We start from the raw sequence: 26,594 nt of genomic DNA on the forward strand, positions 1-26,594 counted from the left end.
AGCCTCTGTTAGAAAGACTCCCTTCCAAGCCTATTAGACTCCATTGTAGTCTCTAATAGGGCCTGGAGGGGATTCTTTCTAACACACTCTCTAAAGGACACTGAGATAGCCTCTGCTAGAAAGACCCCCCTCCATGGCCCATTAGCCCTCAATTGTAGTCTCTACTGGGGCCTTGAAGGTATTATTGCACTTTTGTTCCTTGTGTCTAAAGATTGTGTAGGGTGTGGCTGGAGGCAGTGCATGGAGGCGGGACATGGGTGGCGCTTGCTGCGGAGTATGGGTGGGGCCTGTAAGGGGGCCCTTGATTTATTTTGCCCGGGGGCCCTGAGGGTTCTCAGTCCGCCCCTGAATACTGATATAATTCATAGTGCAGCACACTATATGAGACAGTCTCAAACTGTCCAGCATTGCAGAGTTATGTCACAGCATGTAATACTGATATAATGGAAATATAAATAATAAGGGGACAGACACAGAGGAAAGAGCCCCAAAGGGAAAAGGGAGCCAGAAGGAAAACAAAACTCCCCACCAAGCCCAGTGCCACATAAGGCAGTGGGGCAAGCTAGTTATACCAAACATGTCCCCAATAATAAAACATGTAAAACACAGAAATATAAATAAATCCCAAAGCCACCCACTATAAGCAGGAGGCAGTGGTACTCTGACCTGTACTGTCTGCGGAGCAGCAAAGAAAGAGGAAATGATGCATGGGAAGGGGAGTTTTATAGTACCTAACTTTTTTCTGATTGGTTGTTTTTCTGTGCTGCTGTGGAGTTCTAGTAAAGAGAGACTTAAGCAAATACAAGGCCTCCTGTAATGTTATAAAATTTAGGTTATCGGGTGAAGAATACCCTATTTGTCTTTTGTGAAATGATATATCACTGGGGTAGGCAACACTCTAACAGTCATAATGTGGCAAAGCATCATGGTAAAACTAGTCCACAACATCTGGAGTGCTGAAGGTTGCCTGCACCTGATATATACTATGTACAAGTGTCAAAGCACCAGAACGGCACAGTGCAGCCTTTGCAGGAGAATCCAATTACCTCCACTGAGCTAAGTAGGGTGTTGTTGTAAATGCGGGGCTAGAGACAAGTTGGAGTGCACCTTGAAGTGAAAGCATTAAAATAAAGTGGAATGAACACATAGCAAAAATGCCATAAATGCCTCTGTCCAAAATGCAGGAATTCTTGGAAAAGTCCCAGTCACTAAGCGGGTAAAAGCCTCATTTAAAACCAAAGAATTGGCCTGCTCAAAGCTGGTGTATCCCTTTAAACACTGAAAATAATTATTGAAAATTATTTAAAGCAACCTAAATCCGGTAAGCCTAGTAAAGCAACATTCACACATAATTGTACCGTCCATTAGCTATTGAAATGCTTAGAAATTGGCATATTTTAACACAATAGAATTGCTCTTTTAAGAAAAACTGTGTTATTTTTATTAGCTCAGACTGTAATAGGATTCATGAACAATACCAGGAAGACAGAAAGATTTATATATAAAATCCCTGTTTGATGTTTCTGAAAATTAATTTCAATTAAATCTATTTCATCTTTAAATCCCATGGCATATTTCTCTTAATACTGCAAGACATGTTTTCTATGGGAAAATAATTGTTCCATGGAAGAGGAAAGAAATATCAAGATATTGTTAAGCAAAAGAAAAACGTGGTCTAATTTGTGTTTTAGCTTCATCATAGTGCAAGTGATCTACAGACAAGTTTCAAAGAGTTGTGACAGCATGAGTTAACCAATCGTTATTTTATTGGGTAGAAGAGCAACTTAAACCCCTTCAAGATGACTGACGCGATGGAGAGACAAAAACAACTGTCTCTACCGAATGCGTGAGTGATTAAGCACATCAAGGTGAACAGATCACAGCATGCACATGTCTGTCACAATCTGTGGGTAAAGGCTAATATTGTGTCACCCAGTCCTTCCAGCGTGTGATTGCTCCCACAATGCATCTCATGTCTGGATATGCTGATAGACGCAAACACTAATACTCAGCCTGTGTGGCACCAAGATTGCTATCACTTACATACAATGTGATGGAGTAAGTGATAGAGAGACTTTAGAGTAAGTTCAGACCCAGCCCCCAGCCCCGGTGTCCTCAGCATTGCCTTTAAAACATATGCAAGTCCTACTTCAATGGGTTATTTATTGACCAAGAGAGTCTCCTTTCTCATAGTGTTGAAAGTGAGGAGACAGCTTGAAGGTGAATCTAGTCACTTTATGTCATCTCCCTAACGCCTGAAAACACCTCTTTGTTATGATTAAAGGAACACTATAGGGTCTGGAACACAAACATGTATTCCTCACCCTATAGTGTTTAACCCACTATTTAGGTGGCTTGCTCCCCCTTAGTCCCCCTATAAAAGTTTAAAACTCACCTTATTTCCAGCGCCGAGCGGGTCTGCCGGCGCTGGCTCTGCCCCATTTGGGACATCAAAATGGCTGCTTTTTAGCCAATCCAATGCTTTCCCCTAGGGAAAGTATTGGATTGACTAAAATCAGCATGGGGGGAGGGGGGGCAATCAGGACCTCCTCATATAGATGCATTGAATCAATGCATCTCTATGAGGAAAATGCAGCGTCTCCATGCAGAACTAGTTTGGGATTATTATTTTTTTTTTTTTTTTTTTTTTTTTTTTAAATTCTTTATTTTTGTAGTGCACATAAAGGGTTACAGGTAGGCATGAGGTGCCCCGAAAGCAGTCCCCAAGCATTTACTCCGCTTAACATGCGGGACAATTGGTTATCAGGCACATTTTTATAGAAAATTAGTTGCACATATATTCATTCTGTGATAGTAGGTTCTGTCACTATAGCTAGGGTAAGCAGTTTTGACATAGCTGGACAATAGTTAGGCATTAGTGGATGCTACACAGTTTTATACATACCAACATTGTTTATCTAGGAGTTGTTCTAAGTTGCTGCATATAGAAGGTAGATTACAAGATTACACCTAGCAGAGTAATATATGTCTAGTGCTGTAGAGTAAGGTGTAAGAGTATAAAGCCATTGAGCAGTAATAACTTATAAACCTAAAACTCTGGTTAGCCTTATAGAAAAATGACATGACTCAGGGGGGATAAATCATAACAAAAAGCTTATGCCACTCGTAGGCCGGATCGGTCAGGTCAGCTCTGTGCCAGAAACAGTTTCTTCCCCTTCTCCTTCCACATTGTCTGCTCCAGTAAGTAGACCTCCGGTCCGGTCCAAACCGGGATAGTCCCGCTCTCCTCCTCCAGTCCAGGCCAGCAGGGTACTACGCGTGGTAGGTAGGTTAGGTCGGCTGGACTCACGGTGCCCTGTTTCCCGGTACTGGTTATTCAAACGAGTCCCATAGTTTGCCTTTGTGGCGGCCATTTTAAATTTGCCTCGTGGTTGCAGAGCATGCAGAAATCGAGTGCTGCAGAAAGGTGAGTTTGCGCACCAGAGGGGATTTCTGCACTGCGGAGGTACAGGTGAGGTACAGGTGGTTCATAGGTAGAGGCTGTTGCAGTTGGAAGCACAGAGTTCTCTTCGTAGTAGCTGCGCGCGTGGCGTCAGCCATTTTGGAGGCTGTGGTCGGGTATCTCGCCTTCAGTCGCAGCCTCACGATCCGGGTCGCCAAGTGTGGACCGGGATCACCCCCCCGGCCCAGAGGGGGGGGACCAGGGCCGGGTCTGCCTGTGCGCAGCTTGTCTGTTGGGCTCCGGTAGGCAGGCTAGTGGAGCGGCGGCCGTCCACTCCACTCCCCGCCAGGGAAGCTCCCGCTTGCTGCTGCAGAGCACTCCCCTCCGGGGGACTAGAACTCAGGGAGCAAGCCTCTCCCCGGTTCCGGCAGCCCTCCTCCATCGAGGGTCGCAGGCCTGGGTCAGTATAGCGCTTTGGGTTCTTTGTTGTAGGCTTTTTAGTTTGCTCGTGAGCAGGAGCTGAGCTGTCCTGCGACCGCTCCGCTCGGCGGCCCGGCCCCGCCCCCAGTTTGGGATTATTACTGCAAGAGATAGGGTCTACCCAGTCAGGCCGGCAATGATAAATATAGAAAGCATTAGAAAAGAAATGGTAAATGCCAGCCCCACAAGTTCCTTTCAAGTAAGATTTTTTTATTTTTTATTATTTGCCCTCTGCAAGCCACCAGGCATATCGTTTTGAAATATGAGTTGTCGCAAAGCAGTTTAGCACCAGACCCTTCAACCCATAAAATGTTTCTTTATTCCTTTGGACTGCAAAACTTTATCACCCACAATAGGATTGTGTTTTTATTGTTAACATCATAAGATTGAATATTAAAAGTGCAACATAGAGTCGATGTCATGTTCCTGAGCAGGTCACAGAGGAGACGATTGCCAGGGTTATTGGTTGAAACTTTATTTGTCTTTTTAGACATAACAATTTACTTGAAAGGAAAGAATTAAGGCAATATGCCACAAACAGGATATCTTGAAGGTAAATGAATAAAGTCTTTTATATACAAGTAGGTTTGATGTTATTTCCAAGTAGATTAGTAGTTTGTGGAATGTCCCACTGCAGCCAGGTTCAGGATGATACAGGGTTGAAATAGTTAAAGTTGGTAAGTACTTTCAGTATAATATAGTACAGGTTGCTTACAGGATTATGCAGAGTTGCAGCAGTTGAAACTGGTAAGTAGATTCCAGTATAATGTAATACAAGTTGCTTACAGGATTATGCAGAGTTGCAGCAGTTGAGACAGGTAAGTAGATTCCAGTATAATGTAATACAGGTTGCTTACAGGATTATGCAGAGTTGCAGCAGTTGAGACAGGTTAGTAGATTCCAGTATAGTATAGTACAGGTTGCTTACAGGATCTTGCAGAGTTGCAGTAGTTGAAGATAAGAGTTTCAGGAGGATTCTGGCAACGGGACACAGGGAGTCTTAATAGGGTATCAGGAGGTTTTCAGGAGCCAGGATACAGGATGTTTTCAGGAGTCAGGAACAATGACTTCACAGGACACAGGTTGGTCTATATCAGAACACTGAGTTCAATGTAAAGGCCATGTGAAGAGTTGGGTGTGGCCTTTTATAGTAGACTTGGAAAATCATATGTAGCAGGTGAGAGAAGCTGAGGATTGACTACTAGAATAGGATCCTGACAGTCGAACCCTAATATGACAAGTATTTATTATCTCTACCTTTTTTGTATAGATCATCTAAAATAATAAAATGTTACTCAAAAAGAGAAAAATCACCTGAGTATAATCCACAGGTCACATAAAATGGGACTTACCTCTACAACTTGTCATTCCATTTCCAAACAGTCCATAGTTACACTTGCAGACATATTTGTTCATTTCCTTGGTACATGTGGCATTTGCATGGCATAGACTGCATATATCCATTGAGCTAGCTAAAGGCAAAAAAAAAAAAAACCAAAAGAAATTCACTATCAGATATACAAAATAAGCATTATCTTCATTTATAATTGACAAAATAAGTGGCAAAATCCAGAATGACTATGCCCATAGCCTCTGAACACCATAAACTGTACAACTGTAGTGGTTATGGTTCTTGGAGTGTCCTTTTTACCTGAGAAGTTCAAAAACAACATTTCCCTGTATCGCATTAGAAACTACCCCTTCATAACTGCATGTTACTCTTTTCAGCTCAACCCATCACCCCCCCCCCCACCCACCCCCCACCCCCCTTCCCTCTCCCCTCTCCCTTCTCCCCATTGGAAGGAGTAAAACCCTTTTAGAACAGTTTGACTTCTTAATTTGGGTCTGCCAGATGCTGCTCCCCACTTCCACTACTTCCTGCAGAGAGTCGGCAGCTCTCTATCTAATGTAAACTCAGGACAGTTTAGCTCAGGAGACCTAACAGGAAATAATGCAGGGAGGAACGTATCCAGATCCCAAGTAAGAAGTCAAACCCTTCTAAAATAGTATATCAATAACAATGGGGGTGCCAGAGAACTCCTGGAACCAAAACCAGTACAGCAAGCTGTAGTGGTTATAGTGCTTGGAGGCAGGGATGTATTTACCACAAGGCAAACAAGGCATTTGCCTAGGGCAGCACTTTCAGGGGGGGGCGCCAAAAAATGCCACACCAAGCTCCCAGACAAATGCCTTGTTTGCCTCATGTTCTGGGGCTGTCCACCTTATTTTGAGTGAGTGAGTGTAGCTGTCAGTGTGTGTCTGTGAGTGTGTGAAAGTGTGCGTGTCTTTCAGTGAGAATGGGTGTGCCTGTGAGTGTGTTTCAGTGTGTGTATGTCATTCTATGTGTATCTGAGAGTGTGTGCCTGTCAGTGAGTGGGTGTGTCAGTGTGTGTGTGTGTGTCAGTGAAAGTGTGTGTTGGTTAAACCGCGTGTGCCAATGACTATGTGTGTGCCAATGACTGTATCTGTCAGTTAGTGTATATTAGTGCATGTATCAATGAGGTCATGTGTCTGTCAGTCAAAAAAGTGGCCTTAACACAAATTGGGGGGGGGGGCAAATTTAGATTTTGTGGGTGCCCGAATTTAGTTGTGCCTTGGGCAGCACAAATCCAAAATACACCACTGCTTGGAGGATCTCTTTAGAATGATGCATGAATGTCAAATTACTGCTCTGGAAGAGGTTTAATGATATATTTAATTTAATTAGTTTTGCTTATTATATTTTAATACACTGCTGGCATGTAGTCTTTAATTTACACATAGACCGGTTATAAATAATATACATAACCTCCAAAGACTTCTATGGCACTTGAAAATTGAGCACTGTTGTGAGAATGCATGTGATGAGAGCATGGATTTATTCTCAGGGTTATTTACAACAGTGAAAATTGTCAGTAATTCAAATAAAATTATTTGTGTATTTCAGTTTAAAAACAAAGTGCTGAACTGAAAAATATCTGCAAATCAGATATAATTCCAATTTGGCTACCTTGGTCTTGCATTCACTTTAAGTTCTCCACAATTCTTGCTCTAGTAAATAACCCTTTCATAGTGCATCATTTCTGTTAGTTACATTTATTGGTAACCTGCACCATATAGCTCCTAAGGCAATAATTGTACAATTTTCCATGAGAAATAATATATTTTGTTAGTTTGAGCTATTAGATTACCAAAATCATAACACACTCCAGCCTGCCACTCTGCCCCCTCTCAGACATGATAGGCCCTGTGTGGGCCTTCTTGCCCAAGCATTGAAATCATTCTAAAGAAGCCAACATTCTGGCTTTACATCCAGAAGTTTGGTGTGAGAGCATACTTTACTCCTCCTGGGATCATAAGACACACTTTCTAGAAGCACTAGCCTAGACAGTAGGATAACAACCTGTAGGAGGGTTCTCCTACTCTCTCTGTCAATAATCACTTGGCATGGGCCTGTATGGGTCGAGGATTGATTCTCAAGTGGAAGAAGGATAACATTGTAAGGGGATTCAATAAAAATCTATACATTTGCTAGAATTTCTGCTAACACAATGTGTAGATGAAATTGAATATTCTTTAATATTATGTGTACCGTGACAAATACACTTTAAATACAATCAACATGTTTTCTCATATCACAGTACAGTTCCCTATAATTTATCCGTTATCTGCTTATCCACATTTGCTTTATTTGTTAACATATATAATATTTTGGCATGAAAATGATTGTACTGAAATGTAACCTCTTTTAAAAATACAATCTCTTCCTGCACCATTGTATTTAATCAGATAAACGGATTCTTATCTAAGGAAATTCTTCTGTTCTTTGCAGGAACACCAGTAAATTATTAACGTCCTTGTTTTATGGCAGAGTGTTAAATACCGGAAGAACCCATTTTCAGACAACATTAAAAATATAATTTTTTTTTAAAGACTAAAAAGTCATTACATCAAATCATCCCTGATAGCTTGTGTCAACAGAGCATTGGACATGAATCCAGACTCCCATCAATTAATACATTTAATTCCCCTCTGGCAATTTTGCAGCCGGACTCTTATACATAAAAGTGAAATGACAAGCACATCTTTTCTTATCTTCGTGCCGCGAATCCCAATCAAATAATAGGGACCTAACCAATGGTGCCCTCTAATTCCCTCAACACATGAATGGTAAGCTGTTGGTGAAATGATTTGTGTGGATGCTACAAATATACCAACATTCAGGCTCTATGAGTGTCGCCCCCCCCCCCCCCCCCCCCACGAAGGTAAGTGGAAGAAGTGGCCTTCCCACCATTAACACTAATAGATCCCCTAGCAAATAATGTACAAGACGGTTGCCACCGTTTTCCAGATAAAATACACTATGCAGTATGGTAGCAGTACATATTTGTGATCTACACTCAAAGGCTGAATGACAAAGATTGGCAGAAGTAATATCATTATAACCTTAGATGAAGGATTTAGAGAAATTAGTTAAAAAGACAACATCTCCTGATAAGGGATACTCAATCATGATAAAAAAAAAAAAATACTTGATCTCTGTATTCAATCTTATAGCCTCAATTATATCGGTACCTAGAGGAAAAGCTGGAAATTCACCCATCAAAATGATCTATGTCCACGAAGGCTGGCATGGAAGCTTGATGATTATTCTATACTGTCAGTCAAATTAATAAAATTCATGGTGGACATATACAACTCTACATTGGTAGTACATATATATATATATATATATATATATATATATATATATATATATATATATGACAGCTATATGAATTTTATATTGCCCATAAACCAAGTGCAGAAGCCTATGAGTGGTTTAAAGGTCGCATCTGTTTTCCTGCCCTCAAAATGAGACACCTGGATATATAACATTGACATAATAGAGTGCACACAAGGTTTAGCTGCTTCCTCTGCTGATTTGCGCAGTAACAATATTAGCGTAATTATATCAACATGATGGTCATTGTTTTTTAACTTAATCTCTGGTATATTTAGATCTTCCTTCCATCTCCTAACAAGCTTCCTTCTTGCTTTTCACTCACACAGGATAACCAACATAAGAAAATATTTACTAATTAACTTGACTGAGAAACTAAATAGATGGCTTTTCCCGAAGGATGAGCTAATCTCTTGAACGGACTTTCCCCACCGATAATTTTTAAAGAAATGTAAGAATATGGAAAAAAAAATTTGCAAGAACAATATGTAGCCAAGGGCCTGAATTATCAAAACAAATGCATTTAGTCTGCAATAGGGTTATTTGACAAGTGTCAAGAGGACTCTATGGGAAGAGATTAAGGGGTGTTTGAATGTCAAGTGATTATAATTCATCTTAATAGACCTGCCACTTCCAAAGATTATTATATATTTAAAGGAACACTATCGTCATCAAAACAACTCTAGCTTAATGAAGCAGTGTTGGTGTATAGATCAATTCTCAGCCATTTAGTAGTTAATTCACTTTGTTTATGCAGCCCTGGTCACACCTCCCTGTGTAGACTTGCAGAGGCTTCCTAAACACTTCCTGTAACGAGTCATCTAATGTTTAAACTTACTTTATTGTGAGTTCTGTTTAATTTAACATTTCTTATCTCCTGCACTGTTACTAGCTCGCTAGACCCTGCAGGAACCTCTTGTGTGTGATTAAAGTTCAATTTACAGAGCAGGAGATAAAAACATTTAAAGTAAGTTACAGTTTTCTCTTCATGCAGGCTGTATCAGTCACTGCCAGGGGATGTGTGGCTAATGCTGTATGGACAGAAACAAAAGTGATTTAATTCCTAAATGGCAGTGAATTTAGACTTCACAAAAACTGCTTCATTAAGCTAAAGTTGTTCTGGTGACCATAGTGTCCCTTTATCAAATAAGTATTTGTAAGGTGTGAAAAATAAAATGATGTAGAAATCCACACAGTTGCAGCAACTGGATGCCTCAGGTATAGCTCCCTGTCAATCAGTGTTATAAACTTTGTACTATATACCTGGCAGTCAGCATAGCGAAGGCATACAGAGAAGAGGATAAAATAAATAAAATCATTCTTTTATTTTTCCTCTTTATTTTTAATGTGTGTCCTGGCTGTGCCTGACATGAACTGGATTGTGATATCATCTGCTAAATCATTAATATAAAAAAGAAAATCCCCCCCCCCCCCCCCAAAAAAAAAAGGTTAGCACACGTTACAGCTAATTCTTAATGCTTTATTTAATTATTTAGTTTGCAATGAGTGACACTTTGACATTTAAAGGACCACTATAGTGCCAGGAAAACATACTCGTTTTCCTGGCACTATAGTGCCCTGAGGGTGCCCCCACCCTCAGGGACCCCCTCCCGCCCAGCTCTGGGGAGAGGAAAGGGTTAAAACTTACCTTTATTCCAGCGCCTGGCGGGGAGCTCTCCTCCTTCTCTCCGCCTCCGATACTCCCTTTCGGCTGAATGCGCATGCGCGGCAAGAGCTGCACGCGCATTCAGCCGGTCGCATAGGAAAGCATTTACAATGCTTTCCTATGGACGCTTGCATGCTCTCACTGTGATTTTCACAGTGAGAATCACGCAAGCGCCTCTAGCGGCTGTCAGTGAGACAGCCACTAGAGGATTTAGAGGCTGGCTTAACCCTTATATAAACATAGCAGTTTCTCTGAAACTGCTATGTTTATATAAAAAAAAAAGTGTTAAACCTAGCTGGACCTGGCAGCCAGACCACTTCATTAAGCTGAGTGGTCCTTTAATGTGATTAGTTTCTTTCATAGCTAATTATGTAAATAAATGTCACAATAATTTTGTGTGAACAAAAAAGAAATATGTTACTAATAGTTCTGGTTTAGAAACTGTTGAGAAAGATTAATAATTTGTTACAAAATATCCAAACACTGTATGCTCAATAACACTGTGTTTATTTATTACCACAAAATAAAATAGGGCTGAAAGTGACCTTATTTGAGTTCAAACTTTCAAGCTTATATTTAAGGAGCATTCTGGCACCATAACAACTACACTGTAATTAAGATAAAATATAGTAAAGAAAGTGCAAAAAATGATAGCATTTTATAAGATGTTACTTCAGCTATCAAAGCTATAAAAATATACAATATGACCAGCAGCCAAGACACAGATTAGAACTTCCCAAATTCTCATAGATAAATGTAGTATAAATAGTGTCAGCGCTTAGTTAATATGCCCTTAATGGAACCTTAATGTGATAAGAAAGCAGTATAAAATAAAAATAGCTAAACACAGGTTTTCTATGAAATAACAGATGTGTAAAAAAAGAATAAAAAAAATGTAAGAGTATATACAACAAAAATAAAATATTGATAAAGTAGTCCTTAGAGACTAATGGTCACAACAGTTTACAGCTCTGCACCAATAGTTTTTATGGTTTGTTCCATTCTCTATACTTGTTCATCTTGGAAGGTTTCCAGACATTTGCTCAAGCTGAACCGCTGTGTATGTATCTATATTGCAAAATACTGGAGAGGTCGATAACATAACATTGTATTTCAGGGTTCCCACACTTGAAGGAACCCGCCCAGTTCCTGAATTATTTGTTACCATTACTCTCAGTCTCCACTAGGTGATTTTTTTTTATGTCTCACTTTTGAATTGTTAAGAAAAAAATTTCAAACATGTTAATTACAAAAAAATAAAATAGACAAACATATACTGGAGAGGCCCCGTATCTTCCTTCACTCCAGTTCTAAAAAAAAAAAAAAAGGCTCATTTTACAACATGGAGCATTTCATGTCCCATTTTCATGATATAACTATCTATTTTAGAAAAATATAGGATCTTCGGATGACCCTATAGTCTATTCAATGTTCCCTCCTCTTTCCCCTCCTGCTTAATTTTCTTTTCCTTTTCTTTCTTTTTTTTCTTCTTCTTTTACCTTGTCTTCTGCTTTGGCATCACTGTAATACCCCATTGCCCTTTCGTTAAAAGGGTGAACATTCCTTTCGCTACTTTTCTTGAGGCTGCGTGGATGTGCGCTCTGATGGGGAGTGCTCGTCCGCCATCTTGTCACCGCCAGTCTGTCTCAGTCTGCGTTCTGTTGCAGGGATCAGCAGATGTCTGTGCTTAGATCCAGTGTGGACTGGGATGACCCCTACCGGTCCAGAGGGGGGGGGAACGGGACCGAGAAGCTAATGCATCCTGGTGCTGTGCTGTGGCGTCCCTCAGGCAGGTAAGGCGGCGGATGTCCACTTCCCCCGTATCCCAAGTAGGCCACAGAGTCCGGGTGTACCAACTCTCCCCACAGCTTATCAACAGGCAGTGTAAGGCTCCGCTGTCGGTATCTGTAGCCGCTCAGGTCTCTGCTAACTGCTCGTAGGCACAGGTTGGGGCTTTTTGACTTTTTAATGGCTTGTTTGCAAGTTTCTGGCAGGAGCTCGTCGAGTGTGCGACCAGCCAGCATGGCGGTCCGGCCCCGCCCCTCTTAAGCTACTTTTCTTATGATAACTACTTTCTTTAATCTTGTTTTTATAATCTCCATGCCGTGCTCAGACAACCCTTGAAGTATATTCACCAATAAAGTAACTGCAGACCATCATGCAGATTCTTTACTGGGAGATTTTTGTATGAGTTATGTAACTGTCAGCTGATGTGTATCCAGATTCTTTATATTGTATTCCTAGCCTATTGCATGCCCTTTTATTATACCTTGTTCTATTTTCATTGTCTACATGACTATTGTTTGCAATATTGGGAAACCCTATTCAATAAACTGATATTGAAAAAAGATGTGTATTAATAGGGAGAGAAATTAAAGAGAGACATTTTCTAAAATGAAAAATGAGGACACTCTTTTCACAATAATATAATGTGTGATAACCAGTTTATGCATATCTCTATGAACACTGGAAATAAATGTGGCAAAGAAGTCACACTCAGTGCAAGACATAATGAAACGCAAGGCAAGAAAAATGTAACATATAGTCTTACAGTATGCCATAGGTCATGTAAGGCAGGAAATGGAAATCACCAGTTGCATGAGATGATGCATTAACTGGAGAGAAGGAGAGACCTTTAAAGGACCACTATAGGCACCCACACCACTTCAGCTAAATGAAATGGTCTGGGTGCCATTTCCCCCTAGTTTTAACCATGCAACTGAAAACATAGCAGTTTCAGAGAAACTGCTATGTTTCACTGAGGGTTAATCGAGCCTCTAGTGGCTGTCTCACTGGACGTCCATAGGAAAGCATTGAGTAATGCTTTCCTATGGGTGGTTTGAATGCGTGGGCGGCTCTTGCCGCGCATGTGCATTTGGATCTGACGTCGGCAGGGCGTCAGTAGGGGGTGGAGAGGGAGCCCGGCGCTGGAGAAAGGTAAGTTTTAACCCCTTCAGCTCAGCGGGAGGGGGGCCCTGAGGGTGGGGGGAACCTAATGACCCTATAGTGCCAGGAAAACAAGTTTGTTTTCCTGGCACTATAGTGCTCCTTTAAGGAAGAATATAAAACGGGACTGATGTTAACATGAAAGATTTTATGCCCGTGAGATAGTGTCTGATAAAAAATAAGTTGGCAGACAGGAAGACAGCTATTCAGTATACTCCTTCCTTACAGTAGATATTCAGTTTTATTTTTTACTTATATGTTAGTTAGAGCATTACTCCAACCAAAACCAGTGTTTTAATAAACTCTAATTAGGGATGGCTAATGATGCTGCCTCATGTGGAATTAAATCTTCAGCATTCCATTTGTATGTGCATGGTATCATAGAACAATACTGCACATACAGACTCCAAGCACCATAATCACTTCCAATCACTAAAGTAACCCTTTAGTAAACCAATTGTAGTATGTTTTTACTACATAAGTGACTGGTGCTTCCTTCTTTCTTTTATTGGTGTGTGGGATGTTATCAAGCAAAGTCTGAGACGAGGATCCATGACAAAGCTGAAAGCATTGGAGATATTGATTCAACATGTTGTTTATTAATTTTCATATTGTGAGTGACCAATCAATGCGTCCTTACTGATTATTTACAATTATACACTATTTTATTTTTTATTAACTTTTGTTTTAGATTTTTTTTTTATTCTAATTTATTATTAAAACTGTGATACTTTCGAGAATTTGCATATGAGATACATTGACAGTTCTCCAAAATTGTACAGATTAGCATAATAGATTTCTCTATCCTTCTTTTCCCACATATTCAAAGCCCAGGAAAACACTTTAACAAGACTAACATTAACATCTGTCCTCATTTGGCACAGTAAGGTTCCGAGTTCTTCAGAAGGGTGAGTGTGACATCAAAGTAATCACATGCCGTTAAGTGATAAGCTAAGGAAGTACAATAAAGGGGAAGAGGTTTATTAAGACAGTGTGACGACGGCATTGTTTGACAGAACATGGTGATCAAATGAACACATACTTGAGAATAATGAAAACAGGAAGAAGAAGAAAAATCAAATGCTAGCATCAGGTGGAAGTTACAGTAATACATCCTCTTTTAGCAGGTGTGTCTCTGAGCCTGCTTATTTCAAAGAGTCGGAACCTGTCCGTTTTATCGCACACTCCTCCATAATATGTTTTACAATTTACAGAAAAAAAGTGGGAGATACATAAGGTCCTTGCATTAAGTTTTCAATGTGCATCCTGTGTCAATTTCCCGTTATAAATAACGAGGCTATGTGAAGTCCCTTTAATACATTGGTGAGCATCCACATACTAGCACGCCATTAACGGAACACTCAAAGCAACATAACCACTAAAGCACACTGTAGTGATTAAGGTATCGGGAGTGACGTAGCTCTTTCCATTGTAAGCAAACCATTTTAAAACAGTTTTATTCTTACCTGAGGCCGGTCTACATTCTATGCCTCCTCTCTGCAGTCAGATGAGCCAGAAGCTCCTGATTAGGAGCTTTCGTTAGCTCTCACAAGCTAAGTCCAGCAGTGCAGGGCATGCTCATTGGCTGATAGCCTGAGCTGATCACTCTCAGTCAATGAGCTAAACTTTGCTATTGTATATAGCTATTGTATTAATGCCACAAATCTAATGTGCTGACAACTGTCCAGAAATAGGCTCTACTGGTAAGTAATGTATTACGTATCCTAACTGTATATTTTATTGTACATGGATATTTAGACCTTCATTAAATTCTTTTTTAAAAGCTTTTCAAATTATTACAATCTGTTAGCAAATCTTTTCAAATCATTTATCAACAGAAGTCACCATTAATGTCTTTGGGAATTTTGTATATGCATATTTTAAAACGTTTTTCTAACAGACTGTGAGCGTGAAAATCTCATACAAAATAATTCAATCGATGCTTTAGTGATCCCATGATATGTCTCCAAAAGCATTTTTTTTCTTTCTCTCTTTCTTTGCCTTTTTTTAAAATGTGTACCGGTACTTTGGGCTAATTTGGCTGGTGTCTAGCCCTCTGTTTGAGGCTATTTAGAAATGATCAGGTCTGTGCGATTCTTTTTTATCTTTAATTAAAGATAAGATGTTACATATGTTGAGAAATAAATGTTTCCAATGTCTTTTTTTTTTTTTTTTTTAACAGCGTCTTTTGTTTTCTTTATATAGGGAGTCAACATTACACAAGCACACCGTGTTTAGAAGACGCATATAAATGAAGAGACGGAATATTATCATGTCAGCAATCACAGGATTAATAATAGACAAGACATACAATAAACTAGTTCTTTGTTTTCCTGTAGATGATGCATGATTTCTTCACAGTTAAAAATAAATCTCTGAGAGCATAGTAACACAATGGTGGAAATATATTAAAATCCAAGAAAGTGTTGACAGCTGTCACTTGTATGGTGTGATCAGTAATGTTTATTTAGAAACTGGCATATCTTTCTGGATCAGTGCTTCTCAAACCACAATACAGCAGTTTCCCACTGAAAAGGGTGTTTTCAATTATTGACTGTGAACGCACCTACCACAAGGTGCCATGGCCTCACTGGTGGTCAACAAAGAACCATTGCATTAGATGAGCTATCTAGTGGTAATGGTTTGCAAAAAGGCTTATTTACAACACGATTTATAATCTCTTTCTTCATTGAAGCTGGTTTGCGAGATGAGAGATTTGAACTAAAACTGCTATAACTAATCGCTTTAATTGAACTATAGCAATTAATTGAAAGGGTTGTGTCACGAATGCACCCTACTTCAAGAGTGTGCGTGATGTAGTTGTGGTGGTGAAAGGGTTAAAGTTCACTATTTGTCTGCACTAGACTGGAAATAATGACAAAATCCCCCTTTTAACACCACCCACACTTAAACATAATAATATAATTATAATTTTTTTTTTTTAACGCGGTCAGCACCAAGACAATTTATAAATGGGGTGCCTTGGTCCCCCAGGTAAATCAATAATAAAAACCCACCAAATACAACTTAGCCCAATATTTAACCCCTTAAGGACACATGACGTGTGTGACATGTCATGATTCCCTTTTATTCCAGAAGTTTGGTCCTTAAGGGGTTAAGGAATTGCAAAAATACTAATTAGTCTCTTCAAAACAACGCTAACATTTTTTTTTCTCTCCTCAGCCTGATCTTCCTCCATTAATGTCCCCGCAACAGCTTCCAGGGGAGGGATGTAGTAAGACGATGGTCTGCGGGGAGGAAATGGGCAGCTCAGAGAGGGGGCGTGCCTCCATTGGATACCAGTCTGGGCTCTCGGCTTAATAATGATGCCCGACTCATGCTCCTGGAGATGGAGTTACACCTCCAGCAGCAGGAGGGGTTAAGCTTTGTATGTTCAGCATTTCATACCGAAACACTGCATATCCAGACTCCAAGCACAATAACCACTTCAAAGCACCTTTAATAACATTATTTAAAATAAATGTTCACAATTTCTAATCAGTATTATCTCATAATTAGTCATATTATATGTCATGATGTCATTATATGTCATGATTAGTAACTAGTCTTGTTAATTATTAAGGTAGATATTTAGTGTGTGTAACTGTCATCCCTCAAAAAAACTACAGAAAATTAAAGGGTATGAAATTGTATCTATGCACTGTGTTAGCAGAATTTCTACCATGTTAATAAATGAATAAGTGTCACCTCCAACATCTGTCAATGTCTCTGGATTTGAGTAGTGGGGACACTAGGAGAACCCTCCTACAGAGGTTATTCTGCTGATCGTAGCATAACAGTAGTGGCAACACGTGTTCAGTAGTTCTGACATTACTCCATCACACTAGGTGTTACAATAATGCCAGTTTGTTGGTAGTTTAGGTAGTTAGTGACAAATAGGGGAAGAGTAACCCATACATTTTTATGATAATGCAAGATGGGTTCACTACACTCTAATCAGGTATAAAAAAAAAAATCACAGAGGTTCCTGGGAATCAAGCATCTATGTGTGTTTAACAGAATATGGTGTTACCAGATAAGGCTATTGCAATGCTAGCACACACATAGACCTATGGTTATTCTTCCTTGTAGTAATATTATTCTGACAAACGTTCAGCCTACAGATATTCAACTGAATAAATTGCATGGTGAAACACTGGATGCTAGAGAGACTAGTTACAGTACCTGCTAGGCTGCTACATATCATATAATCAATTAGTATTGCAGTTCTGCTGCTAGTAAATACCTGAATTATCATTATTCTCGTAAAAATTTGGCTTATTTTTCAAGTGACATAAATGTTACTTATAATAACCATAGTTATAGTTTTATGCTAAGTTTTGCAATTTGTCTTTAGTGTTTCGTAAACAGACACCATTACTCTGTCAAGGATATTTACTAAGATCAATTGTCAGACACATAAATTCAAAATACAGATTAAGGAATAGCGCACATATCATAATACAGTTTTAAATTTTACAAGGCTACGTAAAATGACATCTCAGCAAACAAATAGGGGGATACAGTTCCACCATATGGACATATTGTGTTAAACCTACCACTATATCACAGTACGTACCCCAATATCAGTAAGTACTACACTAATTTCAATTTGAGAGACAAATGAAATAGTGCCAGTGCAAAATGAGCTAAAGTGTAGTTGAATAATCTGTAGTAAGAGCATTGATTATTTATATAATTCAGAATTAACAAGGTAAAAAACATAATAAAAAAATGAATGATAGTGCTTTCATGTATATACTCACAATGCAAACCATATATCACTTCTGTACCAAATACTACAAGCTTCAGATGCCCCTTTCTACGTGACCACAGGAAAGTATAAAGGTTTTTTGGATAGTAATGTCACTTTAATTATAATTTTAATTTGGTATAGAGCAGATATATTATATGCATCGTCCACCAACGGCATTAACTACTGCTCATATTAGCCCCTGTACCCACTGCAGCCCCTATGTCCAATTTCAACCACTACAGCCCCTATGGAACCATTGAAAATAGGTCCTGCAGATATTGCAGGACCTATCCTGGAAGCACCTGTAGTAGATGTCTGAGTGACAGCTACTAGAGGTGGACTTAAGCAGCAGTGTAAACACTGCCTTTTCAATGAAAAGACAGCTTTTACAATGCTGAGGATACAGGAACAGGTTCTATTCACGAGAAGCTCTAGATTAGGCTTTAGTGGTTCTGGCAAAGCAGAAAAAAGGACCTTTAATAATTCAGTTTTCTATGCTATACTCCAAAGAAACATTTAAAGATGGCAAAAAAAAATTGCATTTCCATAAAAGTCCTAATAATATCCTCAGGACCAGGTCCACGAAACCCATAATCCAACCCTGACTTTATTAGATACCTTCAATTCTCAACAATTCACAATTAAGTAACTTAACTAGAGTGTTAATCGAAAATGACACAAGGTATATATCAAAATGTATAGCCAGTGATAATGCCCAAGTTTGGTAAATAATCAAATAATTAAGAAATTTAACAATATCACTTACAACTGTGATATTAAACTATGTTCGGTTACAGCCTAACATGAATCCATTTGTGGTTGGTTTGTTTTTTTTACTTGAAAACATAGTCTAATAGCATTGCTTTTAAATGACATGGCATTCATTCAGTTTCAATTTCTAAATATAGAAAAGGTTGAAAAATTGTGATGTACAGATGAATCTAGATTCATATTCATAAGTCATTAAATAAACTTGGGAAAAAAAATGCCACAGGGTTAACTTATTTTCAAAACACTGGAGGTTTACTTAGAGTACACTAAGGGTTTGAGTTATGCCTTGATCTACCTCAGAGTGATTGGAGCAAAAGTTCCCAAGCCCCTACGCCCACGCCCCCCTTTAACCTAAAGTCTCGTAATGCTATTTCAACAACCCCATCTCAAAAGGCTCCTTTTACCCTAAACCCCTGCCAACCATAATCTTACCTTAGTAGTGTCCCTTTAACCCCTTAAGGACCAAACTTCTGGAATAAAAGGGAATCATGACATGTCACACATGGCATGTGTCCTTAAGGGGTTAAACATGTTTTTACCATTTGGAATTTTGTAATTATTCTGCCTTGTATAGACATAGTGTCCTAACAGTGCTACGGAATCTGTTGGCGCTGTATAAATGGCAATAATAATAATAATAATAATAATAAGAATAATAACAGTGGCTCTATATTTAATTCTTTACATTTCTCTCTCCTACTTATCATTCACCAAGTATTTGTAAACTGTGATTATAGATATAATTAATTAACCAATTACATTTGTCTTCAAACTTGGTAATTCCATTGTTAGACTTGTAAAGTCATTACTGTGTCTAAATATACCTAAGGTTATGTAACTGAAAAATAATATTAAAAATTATTAGACACTGATTTTAACATTATAATGTTTACTATTTATTTCTTTACATTTAAAGAGAAAGAATCCTACAATATTTTTTATCAGAAATAATCAAATAGTCACCTATTCTCAGGAACAAATTATTTGGGTATGATTGTTGCTTAATTATTTCAAATATATTTTTTCTTAATGAACCATGAACTAAGTTGAAACACTTTTTTAGAATTAAAAGGGAATTTCAAAATTGCGGCCAAATATAGCCACATTGGAAAAATGTTAAAAATGTTTCTATATTTTCAATCCTGCTTTTCTGATCTATATGTAAAAATTAAAGGGACACTATAGCTACCAGAACCACTATAGCGTAATGTAGTGGATCTGGTGTCTATAGCATGTCCCTGCTGTCTTTTCATAAAAATACTGCTGGCTTTTAATAAATCTAGTGGCCGTCACTCAGACAGCCACTGGAGGTGCTTCCCATCTATGTGCTGTATAGTATGCAGCACTGGCATGCAACATCTCCACTCTCTGCATGGAGATGCTGAAGGTTCCTCATTGAGATGTAATGATTCAATGCTTTTCCATGAGGAGATGCTGATTGGCGCACCACTGCGTTTTGTCGCGCATGCGCAATAGCCTCCCAGTGCTTTCCTATCCCATCGAGATTGATGATCTCAGTTATGGAGCGGTGATGAACTCAGGGCCAGCAGCGGTGTGACCAGTGAGGGGGAGAAAAGCTAAGTAAATTTTTCACTCCACAGAGAAGGGGGCAGGGGACCTAACTAGCCACTCCATCCAAGTTTGTATTCCTGACACTATAGTTTTCCTTTAATTTTGACGCTCTAAACATTTAGCTTTTGTGTTTCTCTCCACAAATTAACCAAGCTTTTTTCACCTAACAAGAAAAATAGGCATTAATCAGTAGAGCTTAAAGTTTGACCATATGCTGTGTGAATGAAGCCCAGTGTTTTCTATTAAATATTTTTAATATTAAGAGAATAGCACATTACATTACATATTTTGGATATTTTCGGGCAAACACCAGACCTCCTCTTCCTAACTGTTTAACTTGTTCTACAGCAAGTGCCGACTCAGGGAAGAGGAGGGAGGACGAGTCAGATGTGTGCAACGGGCAGATAGATCAATGCTGTTGATATAGTTTTAAACTAGTTTAAAGACTGTAAAAAAAACACCGGACCCACAGGCTGATCACACTACAACAGATTAAACATTAAAAATAAATAAATGAATACATAAAAAAAAATTAATATCAATGCATCTATAAATGTGTTCACATCAAATATATTGAATATCTCAACTATTCTCTTCCTGTTAAAAAAAAATGGAAAATGTAATTTTCAGCTCACCACAATTCACTGTTTAACAAATGAATCAATTTCCTGCTATTAGTTATTTTAGGTAATTAAGTTGCAAATAAACTTACCTAAGAGCGTGTGGGCACAGTACACCACCACTAGAGAAATATGCAGGAATAGGACCAGTTTCTTGTCAGTGTCTTGTGTCGTCATTATACAAACTTTAGTGTTCGGTGTCCCTCCCAGCATTAAGTTTTTTTGGCGTCTTCTGTTCTGTCTTCTTCTGCCTTTCAACACATATAAGAGCAGACAAGGGCAGAAACCCCTTTTTATCAGATGCAATACGTCCCTTTCCTGTTGCAGGTCATTCATACAAATGCATGGCAGGATGAAGTACACACAATAACTATATGACAGCTGCAATGAGTCATTCTTAGGTCTTGAGACTTCAGAAGCTGACACTTGCAGGGCACAGCCTGGCTACCTCAAACTTTGTCACTCTGAACATTTTGTCAAGCACTGTAATCTTGTAAATATCCCGCTCCTTCTTATCATTCCGGGATTGGACAGAGCAACTCGTGGGATTTGAGATAGCAGGGTTTCCACAAGTTTAATCTTACAGTCTGTGTTGTTTATGTGTGAATATTACAACACGTGACGTATACTGCATGATGAGTCAGTCTAGTTTGATCACACACACACATACACACAAACACAAACACAAAACACACACAAAACATCCTTGCAATAAAATTACAACTGCAGCAAAGTTAAGTCCATATATGTACGGAGTAATGAGTGTTACTCATTGCTAGTTATAAAAACTCAAAAAGAAATTCCGTGACGGGGGCACGCCAGGTCACCTGCTTATAGGAGCATGTACCCGTGTGGGTGTCCCTGTCCAAGAACAGATACACCAGAGACACTTCAGGGGTGTCTTGGGGCTTAACCCCCATGTAGTGCCTTTCATTGCTAGTTAGTATCACGTGGCAATAAATAATTACTGTTCTTAATTTTATGATAAAATAAAACAGAACTAGAATCCACACTGCTCTCTACAAAAAAGTGGCAAAACTAACTATTTTCAGCCCAATGGTTGATCCTTAAACTTTACGCTACACTATACTTTGTTAATTATAATAAGGGCAGCTGTGACCTACTTATTTTGTGTGTTTGTTTAAAATTGTAGTAGTGTAATTCGATAGCCAATAGTTGTCTCTGCAATTCATTTGGAGAATTTTTCAGATCAGCTATTTTGGCCCGAATTTTAATATATTTATATATATATATAATGAGGAAAACTCTCAAAAGCTTGTCATCTACATATTATGTCAGTCCAATAAAAAAATAAAAAAGGATCATTGCGTACTTCAATATTCTGGTACTGTAATACTCTAAGCTGTGCAATCATGGGTCATATTCTGTGGCAGGGCTGCCTGAGAGTAGTAGGAGTTACTCTCCCACCAGCCACCATATTAATGACGACAGCTGAAATAGCTGCTACCTGGGACTGTAACCCCCACTAATCTCTGACAGCACTGAGACACTTGACCATTACACTTCTCTAGCATTCTACAGTACATATTAACCCCTCCATTATTCTAACACGGTACATTACCCATACACACTACACAATATTACCATTAAACATTGACCCCTACACTTTATATAACCCTTGCACTATACCACCATTAAACATTGATCTGTACAGTACCCTAATATTAACCACAGCAATACCTTAACAATTATACTATCCATATTCTAGAACAGGCTTCCCCAAACTGAAATAGATAGGCTGAGAATCATGGCAGTTGTAGTTCAGCAACTTCTCGAGGGCCGGAGTTTGGGGAAGCCTGATCTAGAAATATCATATAATACAAAAGATGCTAAACGGTGAAGCAAAAAATGCCATCTGGGTTCTCTGGAGACATCTATAAACCACTCGACCCCGTTTATTATTATAGTCTGTATGTATGTGTACATAGTGTGTATGTATGTGCTCATTATGTTGCTACATTATAATTGCGGTCACATTGGGTCATATCTCCCCCACCCAGGCATGCGTATATACTCTTTAGCTCTGTCTCTCCCATCAGAGTTTCCTCTCTGCTGCTGGTTTCTGGTCATTGGAGCCCATTCTGAGAGCAGGTGGTAAAGTGTGATAATGCTCACACTGCCACTGACGAATCAAAAGGCATGAGTAATTTAGTCTGACTTTGCTTTTCTTTCAAATGAAACGAAACAGCACATTCTGCATAGTCATTTTAACCCCTTGAGGATAAGGGTTTTTTTTTTTTACACTTCTCTGCAAGAACAATAATATAGCCCCTTCACTGCTGAGTTCTTTAACCCCTTAAGGACCAAACTTCTGGAATAAAAGGGAATCATGACATGTCGCACATGTCATGTGTCCTTAAGGGGTTAAATTAAATAAATATAACTGTAACAATTTTTGGACACTTTGAATGAATAGCTAGCTCAAAAGCTCATACCTTTTGGTCAAAATTATGTAGATTCAATTTCAATTTTTATGTTTAGACAATGTAAATTATCCATTAGTGTGCAATACAAAGTACATTTTACTTTTTAGTCTGAAATATTTACAATTTCCTCACCTTTAACAAGACTTGTATAATTAAATTGGTTATATTTTCTGCCTTTGGCCATATATATTGATCATGCTGCCATTTTTGAGAATGTAGTTTCCAAAATGTCACAGAATGTAAAATGGTTGGCTGAACATGGTCATAATGACAACCTACAGAATGCACATCAAGATGTATAGTATGTATCTAAACATCATGAGACATTGTAGGTTGCGACCTACAAGTAGACACCAGAGCGAGCTCAGCGTCCTTCCCCTTTCCATGACAGATAAAATGAAGCAATATGGATTATTTTGAGTGATAGGGGAGGGTTTTGCTCCATTTACAGTTCCTCTGCTGAATACAGAGGACTGATTTGAGCCCAGACAAAGTTATTTGTTTCTCTGCCGGTTGAAACCTCCACTAAAGCAAAGTTAAAGATAAATGGAGGGTGTCTAGATTTAGGTTTTTATTGATTGTAGTGCTAAAACAATAGCCTATGCAAACATGGGGGTCGCAAGAGGTTAAACAGAGGGTAACTTCTAAACTTTGAAAGTCCACAAAACGCAATTTTAACCTGAAATTTCAATCTGGATTTTTATAAAAGGGGATTGTTTGGAGGTAAATTACATTATATAGAGTGACTGAGAATTTGGACTATTTGTGTATTCGTCTTTGTATAATTGAATTCAAATATAAAAGCGCTAAATATATGGCTCTATGAGCACAAATGAGGTGAAAAAGAAAAAAATATATGCAAAGTCCCTAAAACACTTAAAAAAAACAACAACTGTATATTTCTAATACAAGGTTAAGTCTCCAAAAGCTGCTGCACACCTGTGTGCAGGGCCGGACTGGGGATACGAAGCAGCCCTGGAAAAAAATCTATGCCAGCCCCATAAGTCATTGTGCTATGTAGGGTGTGTGTATATATATATATATACACACACACAATTTAAATAGTTGGCTGTACTCTCAGATTTCCTTAAAACTTAACTTTTATTGAAATATTTAAGAGAAGATCAACGTTTCAGTCCCTCTTGTGGACTTTCATCAGGATCATGATGAAAGTCCACAAGAGGGACTGAAACGTTGATCTTCTCTTAAATATTTCAATAAAAGTTATGTTTTAAGGAAATCTGAGAGTGCAGCCAACTGTTTCAATTGCCGGGATACTGGAGCCCTGGTGATGCACCCGGTCACACAACTTTGAATCCTGAGTGCAAGGTATACAGTATATATACATATATATACAAAAAGTGCTGCACTCACTGTATTAACAGGTTAATGCCCGGTGCTGATTGGCAAAAATATAGACAAGTAGGTAGATCGCACTCCAGGGTCTTCTTTTAAGTAAAAAATTACTTGTAATGCTCCAAGTAAAAAAACTTCCACGTTTTAGTCTAAACATTTAAACTTTCATCAATATATATATATATATATATATATATATATATATATATACATATATATATATATATATATATATATATATATTATTGATTCATTTCTTCTTCTAATTCAAAATATTAGTTCTTTCAGGGTAATTAAATTATACAGTAAAGTATACTCACACACAGACACAGACAATCTTACTGATGCACACAAATAGGCTCATTGACAGACAATCTCAATGACACACACAGACAAGGTTACTGGCATACACACAAATTTAGTACAGACAAACTCTGATACACACACACACGCTTACTACAGACAAGCTCACTGTCACACACACACATGCTAACTACAGACACGCTCACTGATGCGCACGCACTCTCCCTACAGACAAGCCCATTGACACACACATGCTCCCTATAGAAGAGCACACTAACACACAGATTCACTACAGACAAGCTTACTGACACACACAAACTCACTAGCAGGCGCACACACACACAGAGGCTCCCTCACTAGCAGATGCGCACGCACACACACAGAAGCTCGCTCGCTCAGTCACTAGCAGATGCACACACACAAAGGCAGACAGTCACTGACACCGAGGCAAACATCCACACATACAGAGACAGGCAGACAGCCACACACACAGAAAGACCGTCACACACACAGGCAGACAGTCACACACAGGCAGACAGTCACACACACACACAGTCACACATAGACAGTCACACACACAGGCAGACAGTCTCTCTCACACACACACACACACACACACACACACACACACACACACACAGGCAGACAGTCACACACACACACACACACACACACAGTCACACACACAGGCAGACAGTCACACACACACAGTCTCACACACACACACACACACACACACACACACACACAGGCAGGCAGTCACACACACATGCAGACAGTCACACACACAGACAGTCACACACACACACAGTCACACACACACACACACACAGTCACACACACACACACACACACACACGGACAGTCACACACACACACACACACACACAGTCTCACACACACAGAGGCAGACAGTCACACACACAGTCACACACTCACAGGCAGTCACAAACAGACAGACTGACCTGCTTCTTACCTCCACATCCCTTGGAGCTCCTGGAGGCTGGGTGTTGGGAAAGCAGGGTGCTTCCCATGCTGCATTAACCAGGCCCCGCCGCACAGCAAGTTCCGCCCCAGCCGCACAGCAGGCTCCGCCCCGCCGCACACTAGGCTCCGCCCCGCCACAATTTTTATTTTATTTTTAATGATCCCGGTCGGCCATGTGTGAGCTGTGCCGGCCGCCTGGCTCCCCCTGCTCCCATGGGGTCCTCTACGGCCGCACAGCTCACACATAACCGGCCGGGATCACAGGAGCCTAATCACTGATAAGGGCTGTCAGCCCAGCCCCAGGTGCCGCGGCCCACCGGGAAATTTCCCGCTATCCCGGTGGGCCAGTCCGGCCCTGCCTGTGTGTACCCAACTCCCACACCAACACTCAAACAAAATACTTATGAAGGTGGAGCGCAAAATCAAATCCACATTCCCATAGGGTCCTTTCAGTGGCTTCAGCTCAGATGAGTACATGGGAAAAATAAAATGCATATAATAGTGAAGCACAGTTACAATAAATTGCAAGTATTTATTAACTGCTTTACGTCCTGAGGAAGCTTCGGCAAAACGCGTAGACAACGC

General features: G+C 39.4%; 1 protein-coding gene across 1 annotated transcript in view; it reads right to left on the reverse strand.

Moving 5' to 3' along the window:
* Window positions 1-21,330, reverse strand: part of SUSD1 (sushi domain containing 1) — a 141,768-nt gene extending 120,438 nt beyond the window's left edge. The window contains exons 1-2 of the mRNA XM_063457260.1: window positions 21,009-21,330; window positions 5,236-5,355 (exon numbers count right to left, since the gene is read on the reverse strand). Of these exons, the coding sequence (XP_063313330.1) occupies window positions 5,236-5,355; window positions 21,009-21,252 (364 nt within the window). The 5' untranslated portion in view covers window positions 21,253-21,330. The remainder of the gene's footprint in view (window positions 1-5,235; window positions 5,356-21,008) is intronic.
* Between the last annotated feature and the right edge of the window lie 5,264 nt (window positions 21,331-26,594).

The sequence above is a fragment of the Pelobates fuscus genome, chromosome 5 (assembly GCF_036172605.1).
Source record: "Pelobates fuscus isolate aPelFus1 chromosome 5, aPelFus1.pri, whole genome shotgun sequence".
NCBI lineage: Eukaryota > Metazoa > Chordata > Amphibia > Anura > Pelobatidae > Pelobates > Pelobates fuscus.